A 15341-nucleotide genomic window follows, 5' to 3' on the forward strand; every position below is an offset into this window, starting at 1 on the left:
CCTTCTGATGTTTAAGTCTAATTTCTTCCAGACTTACTGTCATGAAACAAGAACCCAAGAAGTGGACCATTTGAAGCAAGTCAGCATGAAGATCCACCTTTTCTAGGTTAGCCTGATCTCCTAGGAAAAAGAAATGGGGGAGGCAGAAAGCAGGAAGAGAAAAGATTGCCAAACTCAGTAGGAATCTGAAGGAACTGGACCTTTGGTCTGCAATTTTAGTTTCTGCAAGGATGGATGAAGGATCCAGAAATATGTCTAGCATTCATATCGAACAATACATATTGAACATATCTCCCCCAAAATAAGCCAGCAACCATGCACAGAGTCATCCACACAAAAATTCTTTCCAGATGCTCTTGAAAGTCCAAAATATGGTTGCTTTTATCGTGTATCAGGCATCATTCGAATACGTGAAAGCTCTTTACTATATACTGCAACCTAAACATAAATCACATGAGAATAATGCATTAAAAATTGAGGCTCTCAGATACTACAGTAGTGTATCTTACGTAAGATATTAGTATGGAAACGGTATTCAAAAGTATACTTAATGATCTCTGTGGTTTTAGTGCTGCTCCCTACTAGAAGTAGTATGCAGTATTATTGTAGCCATGTTAGTCCCAGGATATTAGAGAGACAAGGTGACCTGAAAGAAGAGCTCTGTCTCTCACCAACATAAATTGGTCCAATAAAAGGTACTACCTCACCCACCTTGTCTCTCTACTAGAAGTAGTACAGTTTATTAAGCAACGGAACCCAGAACATAGTTTCAGGAAATTTTACAGAGCAATATACCAGGTTTGAGACACAATTGGGTAGGAACAGCCACTGCAGTTGGGAGTTTTAAAGCAGATGATACATCCTTTTATGTTTCTCAGATGACTGATTTTTAGAAAAGGAGAGAAACCCTACAGTTAAAGAAGCTGATATTTACAATAATAGTGATTTCTCATGAGACCAGATTTCTTTGCATCACGCAAAGCCAATTATCTATCCAAACCAGTACAGGCTTGGATAACAGAGGACCCCAGTATCATATCTGCTGGCACCGCCTTGTGAATTGACAGATGCAGGTTTTTCTAAGTTGATGCTAATTACTAGAAGATAGGGCAAAAGGGTCCAAAAGTTGTATGCTATGATTTTTTACATGTCTGAATTTGAGATTTGACCCAGAAGGACTAATTATTGTTATGAGTGTTTGCTGTTTTTAGAATCAAATACACTGACTATGCATATCTGAACAATATACCATCTCGTTCTGTGAGTTTTACAGAATATAAACTTTAAGTCTTTCCCGGTTGTAAACAATCTGCAGCTGGAAGAAAAGATAAGGCCCAAGAGTCCCCAAAAAGATGTAAAATAGCCTGTCACAAAATATATTATTGATACCACTTTTTTTGAGGGTGGGGAGTGAGAATGGGGTTATGAAGAGTATTTCTCAGGCGTCAGAGGCCTGCAGTTGGCTGACTAATTAGCCCCACCTACTGCACCTGTGAAAAAGACTGGTAACTTAGCTGGCTCATCCTCATAAAAGGTGGAGAAGGATATGGGAGAGGAGGCAGCAATACCAGCCAGAGGCTGGAGCAACTGCCAGGAGGAGCAACTCCAATAGACAAGACTGACAGAAGGGAGACTGAGGAAAATCCTATTAGCACAAAGGGCTCTGAGGTAAGAGCCAGGAACTTTGGTTGATAAACTCGTGGGGTGAGGGATAGATTTGGGGGAAAGGAACATAACCTGTACAGGCTTCGTGGGGAAAAGGCTGTGTAACTCGGATCCTGTTTTCATTAAGAAGGCTTGAAATAAAACCCACAGCAGTTAACTGGTCCAGACACTACCCTACCTGGATTCTGTAATAGGGCCCCAGGCAGGATTTCCCCAGGGAAGGAGCTAGCTCCGCAGGCAACAGCCTGGGTCCAGTTGGAAGAGGGTGTTATAGAGTAGGCCCAATCCTTCACACAGATATAGAAAAGAAGGAAGCAATCAGAAATCTAAGCACATTTCATTCTGTGCAATATGAACATGCAGGTGTTAGTGGAGGAGTAGCAGGTCATCATGGTCCCATCTGTGATGCAGAACCCCAAATCCTGTATGTGCTGAATACCCAGACTGCAGAGCCCTATAATTCAATGGGTGCACATGGGGTGGTGGCATGGTAACTTATGATAGCGTGCAGTAACATATACACACACATTATTGCAAGCTATCATAAGCTTGATGCAACAGAACACGTGAACAGAAAAATTTCACCAAGGAGACCACAGCATGACTAAATCAACAATGAACTCTTAAGTAAATCAAAATACATGTGTTGCAGATGCACAAATGGGACCCCTTTAATGGGAAGGCACATTATGTGAACTATATTCCTTCACTAAATCAAGTGATAAGTACTGTTGGAGATACAATGTGTAATGCATACAATGTTACTGCAAACAAAAACCCTCAAGCCACACAAGTTTCAAACTCAATTATGGCATACAACTCCCCTCCCCCCCCCCCACACACTTTCTCAGCTATTGCAATACAGAACTGTGTGCTTACTTGGCACAAAAATACAGTTATTTCTAGAATACATCCACTTGATTAAGTATTCTACAGAATAGTGTGTTCTACAGAATACACTTTCCTATTTTGTTTCACCGTACATGTCAGAGTAGCTGAATGTATAGTCACAAGGTAATACGTTTATGCAGTATTAGAAGGGTTTTATTAATTGTACAAGGACAGTCGATTGATACTTTAGGTTTACAAGTTGCATCTGATAATCTTTCCCAGCTATTTCAGTGATATAATTAGGAAGCAATTATAAATTTTTATGACATTGTATGTATATTAAAAGGTAAAAGAAAATCTGTTCTATTTGTTGTATTTTTAAAAATTCAACATATGAAAGATTAAATGTATATTGCAACTTCAATAAAATAAAGATTCAACAGCAAAACAGTGTAAGAAGTTTGGTTTTCTGTGTAAACCAGACTAATAAAGTTAGCTTGGACTAATCTCAAGAACCCACTCCCAACTCCTCCCACAATATTTCTTGAAGGTAAGGTTATCCATATTAGTAGATAAGAAAAAAGTGACAAAGTTAACTCCTGTACAAAGCCATAATTTTCTTCACTAGACCTCTTTATATCCCATTCTTTACACATTTTATAGCGGAAAATACTTATTTTTATTTCCTCACAAAGCTTCAAAACTGTTCAGGAGCTACTTGACTGATTTTCCAACATGTTAATTGAAAATTCATATGCAGTAATTATATAGCCTAAAACACAACACAAGACAGATACTTCTCACTTCAGTTTCCCCTAGTAACCAGAAACATGAAAAACTGACTGCAGCAGTTTGAGGGTCATTTCAAGAACATAACATTCAGAGAAAGGCTCCATTTTCAGATACTGCTGGGAAAATACACTTTCAGATACTGCTGAGTACAGCTCTGTGAGGTATAGATCAATGGAAATTAGTAGGAGAATGCTGGAAAGGTACCAGCAAGACAGACCTAACCCTATTTTTATTTTATTTCTCCTGAATTCAGTGGATTGTTAATGATGCTGAAAGCTTAAAATCACTTATGACTTTTAATAGTTCATTATTTATGGTAAATTATTGAATAATTAGCCTTCAAGAGATAATTCTATTGATTGACATTTATTCAACTATTAATTTAACTTGCACAGAAAATTAAAATTTCACTTTTGCAGTATGCTTCATATCCCTCCTGGAAAACCTTAGGACTACTAGCTACTTAATTCCTAATAAGGTAATCAACTATCGGAAGTAAAGTACGGACTGACGCCAATAAAGGGCATCATCAAAGCTTTTTTGTTTACATTATGTATCAAAAACTTCAAGACTCTGTACATTACTATGCAAAAAGTAATATTTAAACAGCCAAACAGCAACTTACTGTATATTCAATAGTCCCTTTAGGCTTCTGAAAAGACATTCGTCGCCCATCTTTCTTGTCTGGGTTCTTCTTCTGGCCAGTATCTGAAAAAAATTGAGGCAAGGAGCGTGTTAAATTCATTTTCCTTGCTCACAGTACTGTCACAGGCTGCTGATTACAGCCCCGTGGGCAGACATCTAATTCAGCTGGCTCCTTGCGACTCTCTAACAGACAGACAGCTGCTGGAACAGGGACTTCACTCCCCTGTTATGCTTTAAGGATCTGACCAATATAAACCACTGAGACAACTGGGAATCCATTAACTATATAAATATCTGCTATCATCCAGAATGCTATTAATGCAGGAAAGGCTAAAATGATTGATCTCCTTCATCAGGCAAGGATATATCAATAGCACAAGCAATGCTGCTGAAGATAATCTTTAATTGGTTTGCACAGGATCGGTCATTACTGTCTGCTCCAGACACTGTTTACACTCAGCTTCTGGAGACTAGATGCAATTAAAAATTACAGCTTTTAAGGTGAACAATACGGAGTGTTTGAGATAAATACTTGTATAAACCAAGTTGTACATATAAACAAAACTCTAAGACTTCTTTTCTCCATATATGTTAGTCAGAAAGGGACAAGATGTAAAGCGCATCCTCCCTATGCATATAACCTTCACTTTACTGTCAAGATGCACTTAAAAGCATTGCTCTTTTTTGGCTTCTGAAATACTGATTTTTTTTGATGACCATCATCACCCTGTAATGTCTGCAGCTTTACTGGGATCCAATACAAGAAATGAAATTTCCTGCAGCTATACTAGAACTTTGCTAATGTATACTTTAAAAAAAAAAGTTTTTATTCAGCTTGATAATTCACCAACATAAAATGTATTTTGTTATTTGACCATTATATTTTACACTAGTACTTTCCGGAATACAAGTTGGAATACTGAGGTATAGTTTGTAAAAGTATCTGAGAACCTTCCTATCGTGAGACTTGATCCTAGCACTCTGCTGTAAACCTTTGATGTGAAGAAGGGAGAAATTTTTCTTGAGAGAATCAGATTTGTGGATTTGTAAAAAGTTAGCTAGGTTCTACTGCAGCATGCTACTGATTGTGTTGATAGATTATGTCCATATCTTCAGTTTATATACTCGTTACATATTTCAATCAACTAGGTAAGAAGTTTGAAAAGGGATACTGTTAGAAAGTGAAATGAACCCACAATAAGTAAAAGTTTTTTTAAAGTGTTCCAAAAGTTTTTTACTGTACATTTAAGTGATTTCCACTATCCTTCTCCCCCCCCCCCCCACCCGGACAGCAATTTAGAAGCTTAGATAAAACTTCTCTAGTTTCTTTTCCAATTTTGCAGTCACTGACTGTCCCCCACCATGTCCTCACTGAACAGAGATGAAATTTATCAAAATGCTTATACAAAGACAACTTTGATGGCTTTGCCATCAACAAAAATACCCCCCCCCAACACACACACACACACACACACACACTCCCTCCAATAATGTTACTAAGTTTTACTTACTAGCCACATGGACTTTCCAGGAGAGGAAATAGTCTTGGGGGACAAGTTCCCATATTTACAACGTGTTAAAATAGTTACTCAAAATAGGGGTCAGTTTTTATGGTGTGGAAAGTGGTAAGTTTGAGTGAGTGACACACACACTAAGGAAACTCTCAAGAATTAAGTCAAGGTGGTTTAACTGCAGGTTAAGACAATAGTTACATTTCCCAGAAATTTCTTCAACCAGAATGTTGCAATTTTATTGTAGTGCTTCCTCACCTTAATCACCACATTAAGGCTGGGTATTCGTTTGTTTTTACAATTAAAACAATCGACATCACAGCATATTAAAAGCTTCTTGAAGACAAGCTGCAAAAATTGCTCAGTGTTCAAGCACACTGAAAGCTAGGTGAAGGACAGTGGAGTGCAACAATCTCTCCCTGACAGCCAAACTTTTTGTTTAAAGAAGTTTGAAGAAAGCAACTCTCTCCTGCCTCCTTGATCTCTAGCCGCTAAAAGACCATAGCTGCTCAGAATACTCCCAGCTCACATCACAAGGGTGCAGAGGGAACAGTTGAAGTCAGTGCCCCCCACCTTACTCTCTATAGCAACAAGGTTGATTTAAATCTTAGTGTTTCAAAAACAGAGGATGTAACTTATGGAATACTTTCATGCTGAATCAAAACACAAGTTTTAATGCAGTCTACCTCGAAGGCAACAGGCTGGACACCACTGTTTTAGAACTAAGCAGTACACCACAACTTCCCACATCCCCCTGCAAACTGTTAGAACAAAAAGAGCAGTCAAATCCCATGTTAACAGCCTGTACCTTTTCACCTGTGCTACAAATGCATACAGCTCCAACACATTTCTCCAAATGCAAATGCTGAAGTATTTCATGATCTGCAAACAAATCTGATCACTAGTAGCTGAATAATTCAAAATTATTTTCTGTAAGGCGGTGCCTCATGAGGTTGAGTTAATTTTTACTTAACTGTTCCTTTTTTACTGAAAGGGAAGGAAGTAATTTATGAAAATATTCATTTACATCATCAAGAAATAAAGAGGAGTATTTTAAGAATCATAGAATATCAGGGTTGAAAGGGACCTCAGGACGTCATCGAATCCAACCCCCTGCTCAAAGCAGGACCAATCCCCAATTAAATCATCCCAGCCAGGGCTTTGTCAAGCCTGACCTTAAAAACTTCTAAGGAAGGAGATTCTACCACCTCCCTAGGTAACGCATTCCAGTGCTTCACCACCCTCCTAGTGAGGAAGTTTTTCCTAATATCCAATCTAAACCTCCCCCACTGCAACTTGAGACCATTACTCCTGGTCCTGTCCTCTTCTACCACTGAGAATAGTCTAGAACCATCCTCTCTGGAACCACCTCTCAGGTAGTTGAAAGCAGCTATCAAATCCCCCCTCATTCTTCTCTTCTGCAGACTAAACAATCCCAGTTCCCTCAGCCTCTCCTCATAAGTCATGTGTTCCAGACCCCTAATCTTTTTGTTACCCTTCGCTGGACTCTCTCGAAATTTATCCACATCCTTCTTGTAGTGCAGGGCCCAAACTGGACACAGTACTCCAGATGAGGCCTCACCAGTGTCGAATAGAGGAGAATGATCACGTCCCTCGATCTGCTGGCTATGCCCCTACTTATACATCCCAAAATGCCATTGGCCTTCTTGGCAACAACAGCACACTGTTGACTCATATCCAGCTTCTCGTCCACTGCCACCCCTAGGTCCTTTTCCGCAAAACTGCTGCCTAGACATTCGGTCCCTAGTCTGTAGCGGTGCATTGGGTTCTTCCGTCCTATCCTTGTTGAACCTCAGATTTCTTTTGGCCCAATCCTCCAATTTGTCTAGGGCCCTCTGTATCCTATCCCTGCCCTCCAGCATATCTACCACTCCTCCTAGTTTAGTATCATCCGCAAATTTGCTGAGAGTGCAATCCACACCATCCTCCAGATCATTTATGAAGATATTGAACAAAACCGGCCCCAACCCTTGGGGCACTCCACTTGATACCGGCTGCCAACTAGACAAGGAGCCATTGATCGCTACCCGTTGAGCCCGACAATCTAGCCAACTTTCTACGCACCTTATAGTGCATTCATCCAGCCCATACTTCTTTAACTTGCTGACAAGAATACTGTGGGACACCATGTCAAAAGCTTTGCTAAAGTCAAGAAACAATACATCCACTGCTTTCCCTTCATCCACAGAACCAGTAATCTCATATAGAAGGCGATTAGATTAGTCAGGTATGACCTTCCCTTGGTGAATCCATGCTGACTGTTCCTGATCACTTTCCTCTCATGTAAGTGCTTCAGGATAGATTCCTTGAGGACCTGCTCCATGATTTTTCCGGGGACTGAGGTGAGGCTGACTGGCCTGTAGTTCCCAGGATCCTCCTTCTTCCCTTTTTTAAAGATTGGCACTACATTAGCCTTTTTCCAGTCATCCAGGACTTCCCCCATTCAGAATGCCTTGTTCATCACCATGAAAGACACTCTGCTTTACAGTTTTCAAATTCAGAGTTATCTTTTTGTGTGATTGTAAGTGCATATGGCAATCTTAAGAGCCTATTTTTCATCAATGTTCTGAGATGTTGGATTGCATCTCTAACATTCCACTTACACACATGAAGAGACACTCCCAGCAGAATCCAAACTGGAAGAGCCACAGGGAACTTATCACATATGGGTAGAACAGAACACCATAGTACAGTCATCATGCAGATATGAGAAGAGATCTTTACTTTAGCGTCCTTAAGAGTAGAAATAGGAACGAAATGACAGATGGACAAGTGTACTGTACCGCGAAAACCACGGAATGAACTTCTGACACAATTTTATGTTATTCTGTCTTTTTGTTGACTGAGGAATTTGGCGGGTAGGAAGGAAGCAAGACAAACATGGCTTTCAGCCACCTTTGTACTTCTTATACACCCATTAGGGAGCTGCAACAGCCCTTAGCATCAGTATGGTAATAGTCTAAGGGGGCCTTAGCAGAGGCCAAGACTATAACAGGGTTCCAAAAAGAAGTTCATGGAGGCTAGGTCCATCAATAGCTATTAGCCAGGATGGGCAGGGATGGTGTACATAGCCTCTTTTTGCCAGAACTTGGGAATGGGTGATGGGATGGAACACTTGATTATTACCTGTTCTGTTCATTCCCTCTGAAGCATCTGGCATTGGCCACTGCCAGAAAACAGGATACTGGGCTAGATGGAGCTTTGGCCATTCTTATGTTCTTAACCATAAAATAAGTTTAACAACAAGAGATAGATTTTAAAGACTACAAGTGATGAGGCATGAAAGTCAGAATTGGTTACAAGAAAATAAACGCAATTAAATACTTAACTTCACAAACTAAGTGAATTCAAAGCAAAAGTCTCTCACCACATGCTTCAATATAGTCTTACTAGCTGAACTCCTTTCAGACAGAATCCCTCTCCCAATTCAAGGCTGTTTCTTTGTTCTTCAGGTGTTGTGGATACAGTGGGTAGAGAGAAAGGGAGGAACAACCTGGGGAGTCTGTCCTCCATCCTTACACTTCTATTCTTTGAGAATCATCCCAAGCTTGGGTTCAGGAGAGAAAGTCTGTGTGGATGGGCACCCCCAGCTGTTTGTCAAGATGTACATTTTTACTCACATCCTTTTCTCTGCCAAAGGACGGCCACTTAACCAGGTGATAGTCCATTTGATTTCGTTGACATTTAGCTGAGGGTGTCAGTTTGTCTTTTGTCTCTGAGGAACTGGTTTCTGGCTGCTTTTCTAATCTTGAAACATGTCTCAAACTCATAAAATAGAATTTCATAACTTTACATACAATGTTGCCACACATTTTACTAGGACAACGATGATCCGCAAATTATGAGTTTTCAAAGGATTCCTCACAAGGCATACTTTGTACAAAATTTATCATAGTATTGTAAAAGGGGTGAACACAGGGGTACAGATGGTCACAGCCATGTTGAAAAGGTCATTCACATGAGCATATTAAAGATAAGTTGTTATGAGGCCAGAGGCAAAGTATTATCATGATTCAAAACTGGCCAAGAGAAAGAAAACAGAATAGGAGTAAGTGGTCAACTTTTATCTCGGTGAAAGGTTAACATGAGGTCTCTCAGGGTTCTATAATAGGCCATATGGTATTTAATAATGATCTGGAAATGGGGGCAAGATATCAAAATGTGAAGATGAGTTATTTAGGTTACCTAAGATCCGAAATGACTGTGGAACTTTGGAGGACCTATATTAGTTAACTGAATGAGCACCATGACAGCAGATGAAATTCAATGTTAAGAAAGGCAGTGTAATAAATATTGCACAAGTACTTCAGATCTTCATTCCAGTTTGCTAGGTCATAAATCAACTAGCAACTCAGAAAAGGGGCCTGGGCATCACTGCAGACAGCTCAGTTAAGACCTGTGTTCCCTCTAAGCTGCGCAGTCAGGCGGCCGCCCAGGAGAAACTCAAGTGCCTCGCACTTGATTAGCAGAGCCACAAACATCCAGCAGTGTGTGTTCAGGTGCCCTCCTCCCTGCTGCTTTGCAGACATGTTGCTCCTGCAGCTGCTTCCAGGACTCTCCTGTTAGCCGTACAGAGTGGGGGGGTGAGGGGGAGACGGGTGCTGATGTCAGGGTATCCACCTTCCTTCACCCCTGTACCTCATCTCCACAGAGCAAGGGAGAGGGGACAGGCTGGCTCAGAACTCAGAGCAGGAGAGAGCTGATGCGGTCTGAGTTCTGAACCAGGCTCTGGGCAGTGAGTGAGTGCCTTTCTTAAAGGGACAGCGCACAATCTCTGAGACTTCTCCAGCAGCCAGCTCTCACAATCTGTGTGCGTCTCTCTCTCTCTCACATTAGCTGCACTATCAGAGGCTCGTTCACCTGCACATCTACCAATGTGATATATGCCATCATGTGCCAGCAATGCCCCTCTGCCATATACATTGGCCAAACTGGACAGTCTCTATGTAAAAGAATAAATGGACACAAATCAGATGTCAAGAATTATGACCAGTCAGAGAACACTTCAGTCTCTCTGGTCACTTGATTACAGACCTAAAAGAGACAATATTACAACAACAAAACTTCAAAAACAGACTCCAACGAGAGACTGCTGAATTGGAATTAATTTGCAAACTGGACGCCATTAAATTAGGCTTGAATAAAGCCTGGGAGTGGATGTGTCATTACACAAGTAAAACTGTTTTCCCATGTTTATTTTCCCCCCCTACTGTTCCTCACACGTTCTTGTCAACTGCTAGAAATGGCCCACCTTGATCATCACTACAAAAGGTTTTTTTTTCCCTCTCCTGCTGGTAATAGCTCACTTTACCTGATCACTCTTGTTACAGTGTGTATGGTAACACCCATTGTTTCATGTTCTCTGTGTATATAAAATCCCCCTACTGTATTTTCCACTGCATACATCCAACGAAGTGGGCTGTAGCTCACGAAAGCTTATGCTCAAATAAATCTGTTAGTCTCTAAGGTGCCACAAGTACTTCTTTTCTTTTTGGGGATACAGATTAACACGGCTGCTACTCTGAAACCTGTGTGTAATACTGTTTCCCTCACCTCAAGAAAATGATTGCAGAATTTGAGGTGGTTCAGAGAAGGCTTTTGAAAATGATCACTGGCATAGAAAAACTCATATGAAATTGGAAAGATTGGGATTATTAACCCTAGAAAGGAGGTGAATAAGACAGTAGTTAAATTTTCCAGAAATTGCACCAACCACAATATTGCAGTTTTATTGTAGTACTTCCTTGCTTTAATCCAAAGCAAACAAACCTTAACGTTGTGGGTTTTTTTAAAAATCATTAATGAACCTCAAAATCATAGCATATTAAAAATGACTTTTTGAAGACAGACAGTTACAAGTTTTGCTATGCAGAGATGAAATTAAACAAGGGCCTGCAAACATTCCATCATCACTTCCTGTCCATGGTATCACAGGAAAGCGATAGATCAAACACCTGAATTGGATATCTGACAAGCGCATCCTGTAGGATACACCCAGTTTGGAATCCCTAGTTCACAAAGGTCAACATGGACAGTGGGTGAATGTGCTATTGGGGAAGAAAAGCCCCGACCCCTACTCCTCTATCCAAGGCCCCACCCCCCCTTCTGCTCTCCCATGGGTTCTCAGCCCCAGATCGCCGGGCAGGCGGCACGGCTGGAATGCTCCTGGCCCCAGCGCCATGCAGGAAGTGTGGCTAGAGCACCCCCAACCCCGGAGTGCCCCCAGCCCCAGAGCACTGGGCAGGGGGCACGGTCCCAGTGCTGGTCAGACAGATGGGTGGCATGGCATGGGCTCAGCCCCAGCGCCCCCAACCCCAGGCCTTGTGCACATCATCCCCAGCCTGTGAGCCCCAACCTCTCGGCCACAGAACAGCAGGAAAGGATCTGGAAGCAAGCAAGAGGCGGCTTCAGAGCGCAGTGTGGGTGGGGACATGCAGGCTGTTTGGGGAGGTACAGCTTTCCCCTGTCTATGCTACCCACCACCCATGAAGGTCAAGGAAACTGGAGGCATTCAGATGCTATGAAAGTTGTCTTACTACAATCTCTTTGATAATCCTAACCAAATAGGAGATTAGAAACTGGTTGACAATTGGACACATTATCCAGTGACAACTTTCTGATGAACTCATGCTTCCTTTGAAGCAGTGTTGCTCTACCTTTTTTGTGCTGGCAACCCCCATTGGACTTTATTTATTTATTTTAAAGTAAAAAATAGAAGTGACTCTCCCCCCTACGAAAACTTGGGAAAAAAAAGAGAGACCTTAAATATTCATTAAGTAAATTATGAATAATACTCAGGGCCAGCTTTAGGGGATGACCAGCAGGGCAACTGCTTGGACCCCATGCCAAGGGTATCCTGCGAAGCTAAGTTATATGCTTCAGCCACACTGTGGCTAAAATTGTACATGAACACCCATCTTCTGGCCTTCAAATAACCCCACAACCTCATCATCAGAGGCAAGCTTCTCACAGACCAGGACACATCACCTCAAAGCAGCAGCAGATCTTGCCAGAACAACAGATGCAAAACCTGCAGACATATCTCCACTATTACAATGATCAACACACCGTTCAAGATCCATGGATCCTACACATGCCTATCACATGTGGTATACCTTATCCAGTGCGCTAAATGCCCCAACAACAACTTTGTGGGTGAAACCAGACAATCACTATGCTCTCGCATGAATTCATTATAGAAAAATGATAAAAGCCACCACCACCAATTCACCAGTGGGTGAACACTTCACAAAGCAAGCACTCCATATCTGACCTTTCAGTCCTCAGCCCCAAAATAAACCTGCACAACACTTTCAAAAGATGAACTTGGAAGCTTAAATTCATAACTTTGCTAGACATTAAAAATTATGGCTGAAGCTGAGACACTGATTTATATCTTATTACAACAATCTGTAACCCACTAACCCCCTCTTTTTGTCCTATGACTGTAGAAATGTTAATGGGCTACTCTACTTTGAATGGTCTCTTACCATATGTGCTAACTAAGCAATCTATTTCACCTTGCATTTTGCTGTGATGCTGAAAATACCTTTCCCAGACCAGAAGAAGAGCTCTGTATGTCTTGAAAGCTTGTCTCTCTCACCAACAGATGTTGGTTCAATAAAAGATATTACCTCACCCGCCTTGTCTCTGTAATATCCTAGGACCAACATAGCTACAACTACACTGTCATCACAAGATGTCAGTTCTGAGACTAGATTTTTATTATAAATATAGTTTTATAGCTGTTTCAGATAAGTGTTAAAAGTGAGGAAGGTTGCCATTGTAGAGGAGATGGAAAAGCAGAAACTGGGGACAGAAGATTGACTGACTGCATAGTACAATGGTAAGTATAGTAATTCTAGGACACTATACCTACACTACTCACAACAACATTCAAGTTTAGCAATGAACAAAACGCCACGGATAAGCATGGAAGTTTTCCCCACACAAAAAACTTTATTAAGCTAAGGCACTAGACAACCTCCCTTAACTTGGCCACTCCCACAAAGCGTTAACATCCTCTCTGAACTTAATTTTGGGGGGGAAAATGATAGTAGGGAAGATTAAAATATTCTACTTTTTTCACTTCAAGACATTAGTTATTTTCTCCCTCCTTTACCAATTTGTCTAGTTTTCATATTTTGAACCTCTGTTAGTGTGACTATAACAAATATAGTCTGTCACTTGGATGCAGATGGAGGAATGTAAAGTTTTATACTTTGTATACTTGAAGCAAAAAATGAGCTTCCTACCTCTTTCCAAGAATGAATTCAAGAGTAGCTCTGTTTGTACCATTGCTCAACTTCCTCCCCACCAAACAGCCAGAAAACTAAACCTCCTCTTTTGCACACCTTTCCTTTTTTTAAAAAAAATATAAATACTGTAATCATATAGCATTGGTTGGGTCCTCCGCCTCTGGGAACATATATATTGGTCTAATGCCACTGGAATCAAAGATTTCTTCACCTCACATTAATGCATTTATTTTTCACTGTTCTGAGCGCTGAACAATTTCTCTAGTTCAACCCTAAACACAATATTGGACCTTACTTTCTCACCATTCGTGTATTAATATGGTTTTCAGTTTATTGTGAAGTTCTACAAATGGACTGAAAAAGTTTATTTAAAATAATTTTTCCTGGGTAAAACACAAGTATCAATTAAAGACTAAAAAGGATGAGACTGAAAGGAGAGAAAATATGAAGCTCCCCTTGGTAAAAGTTAGTTAGTTTAACATGGGGATTGGCAACCTTTGGCACGTGGCCCATCAGGGAAATCCGCTGGCAGGCCAGGACAGTTTGTTTACCTGCGGCATCTGGACAAACCGTGTGCCAGAGGTTGCTGGTCCCTGGTTTAACATATCTGAATGGTCACAAAAAACAGCAATGAGGAGTCTCCCTTGTTTAATGTTTGTCTAAGCCAGTGGCTTTCAACCTTTCCAGACTACTGTACCCCTTTCAAGAGTCTGATTTGTCTTGCATACTCCAAGTTTCATTTCTCTTAATAACTACTTACTTACAAAGTCAGACATAAAAATACAAAAAAGTGTCACAGCACACTATTACTGAAAAATTGCTTTCTCATTTTTATCATATAATTATTAAATAAATTGGAATATAAAAATTATACTTACATGTCAGTGTATAGCATACAATGCAGTATAAACAATTCATTGGCTGTATGAATTTTTACTTTGTACTGACATCACTAGGGCTTTTTATGTAGCCTGTTGTAAAACTAGGCAAATATCTAGATGAGTTGATATACCCCCCAGAAGACCTCTGTATACCCCCAGGGGTACGCATACCCCTAGCTGAGAATCACCGGTCTAGGCCATAATTAAATTTTTATTACCTTTAAATTTAATCTAAAGAAAAAACACACCAAAGTCTTCTTTCAAAAAATAGTCTAATAAACCACTACTTAACATGAAGCAACTAGCTGTCATTTGCCTATTGATAAAACAGAGGAGGCAAAGAGAGTTGCATCTTTACTAGATTAGTTCCACTCAGCAGCAATTAGATGTGTGTAATCTATTACAAAAAACCAAATATTAAATTTAGAATCATTTTAACCAGCATTATGAACTCTAGAACAGTATTTTTTCTGACAGCATGGACCTCTGCTCAATGGAGGGATTGTCTCAGATTATCTCCCCTCTATTTGCTATCACGTATATTGCTGTAGTTAGTACAAAGATGTTACACTTTCAGTTGTTTTTTCATGGTCTGACATCTGGAAGCAATGAGACAGTACCACCAGACCACCCAATTCTCTGGAAACCAGCTGTGGTCCACAGACCACTGTTTGACAGCCACTTCTCTGGACAGTTAACCTTTCAAAAAGAGAAGTTTAAGGTTAGGCTTTTAGTCA

The 15341-nt window shown here is 40.6% G+C and overlaps 1 protein-coding gene across 7 annotated transcripts in view; it reads right to left on the reverse strand.

Moving 5' to 3' along the window:
* OXR1 (oxidation resistance 1) overlaps nucleotides 1-15341 on the reverse strand; it is a 467833-nt gene that overhangs the window by 121745 nt on the left and 330747 nt on the right. For all 7 annotated transcript variants that reach the window (XM_084620223.1, XM_084620224.1, XM_084620222.1 and 4 more), the window contains one exon: nucleotides 3914-3996. In XM_084620223.1, coding sequence (XP_084476349.1) covers nucleotides 3914-3996 — 83 coding nt within the window. The remainder of the gene's footprint in view (nucleotides 1-3913; nucleotides 3997-15341) is intronic.

The sequence above is a fragment of the Lepidochelys olivacea genome (assembly GCF_965140295.1).
Source record: "Lepidochelys olivacea isolate rLepOli2 genome assembly, chromosome: 2".
NCBI classification, from domain to species: Eukaryota; Metazoa; Chordata; order Testudines; family Cheloniidae; genus Lepidochelys; species Lepidochelys olivacea.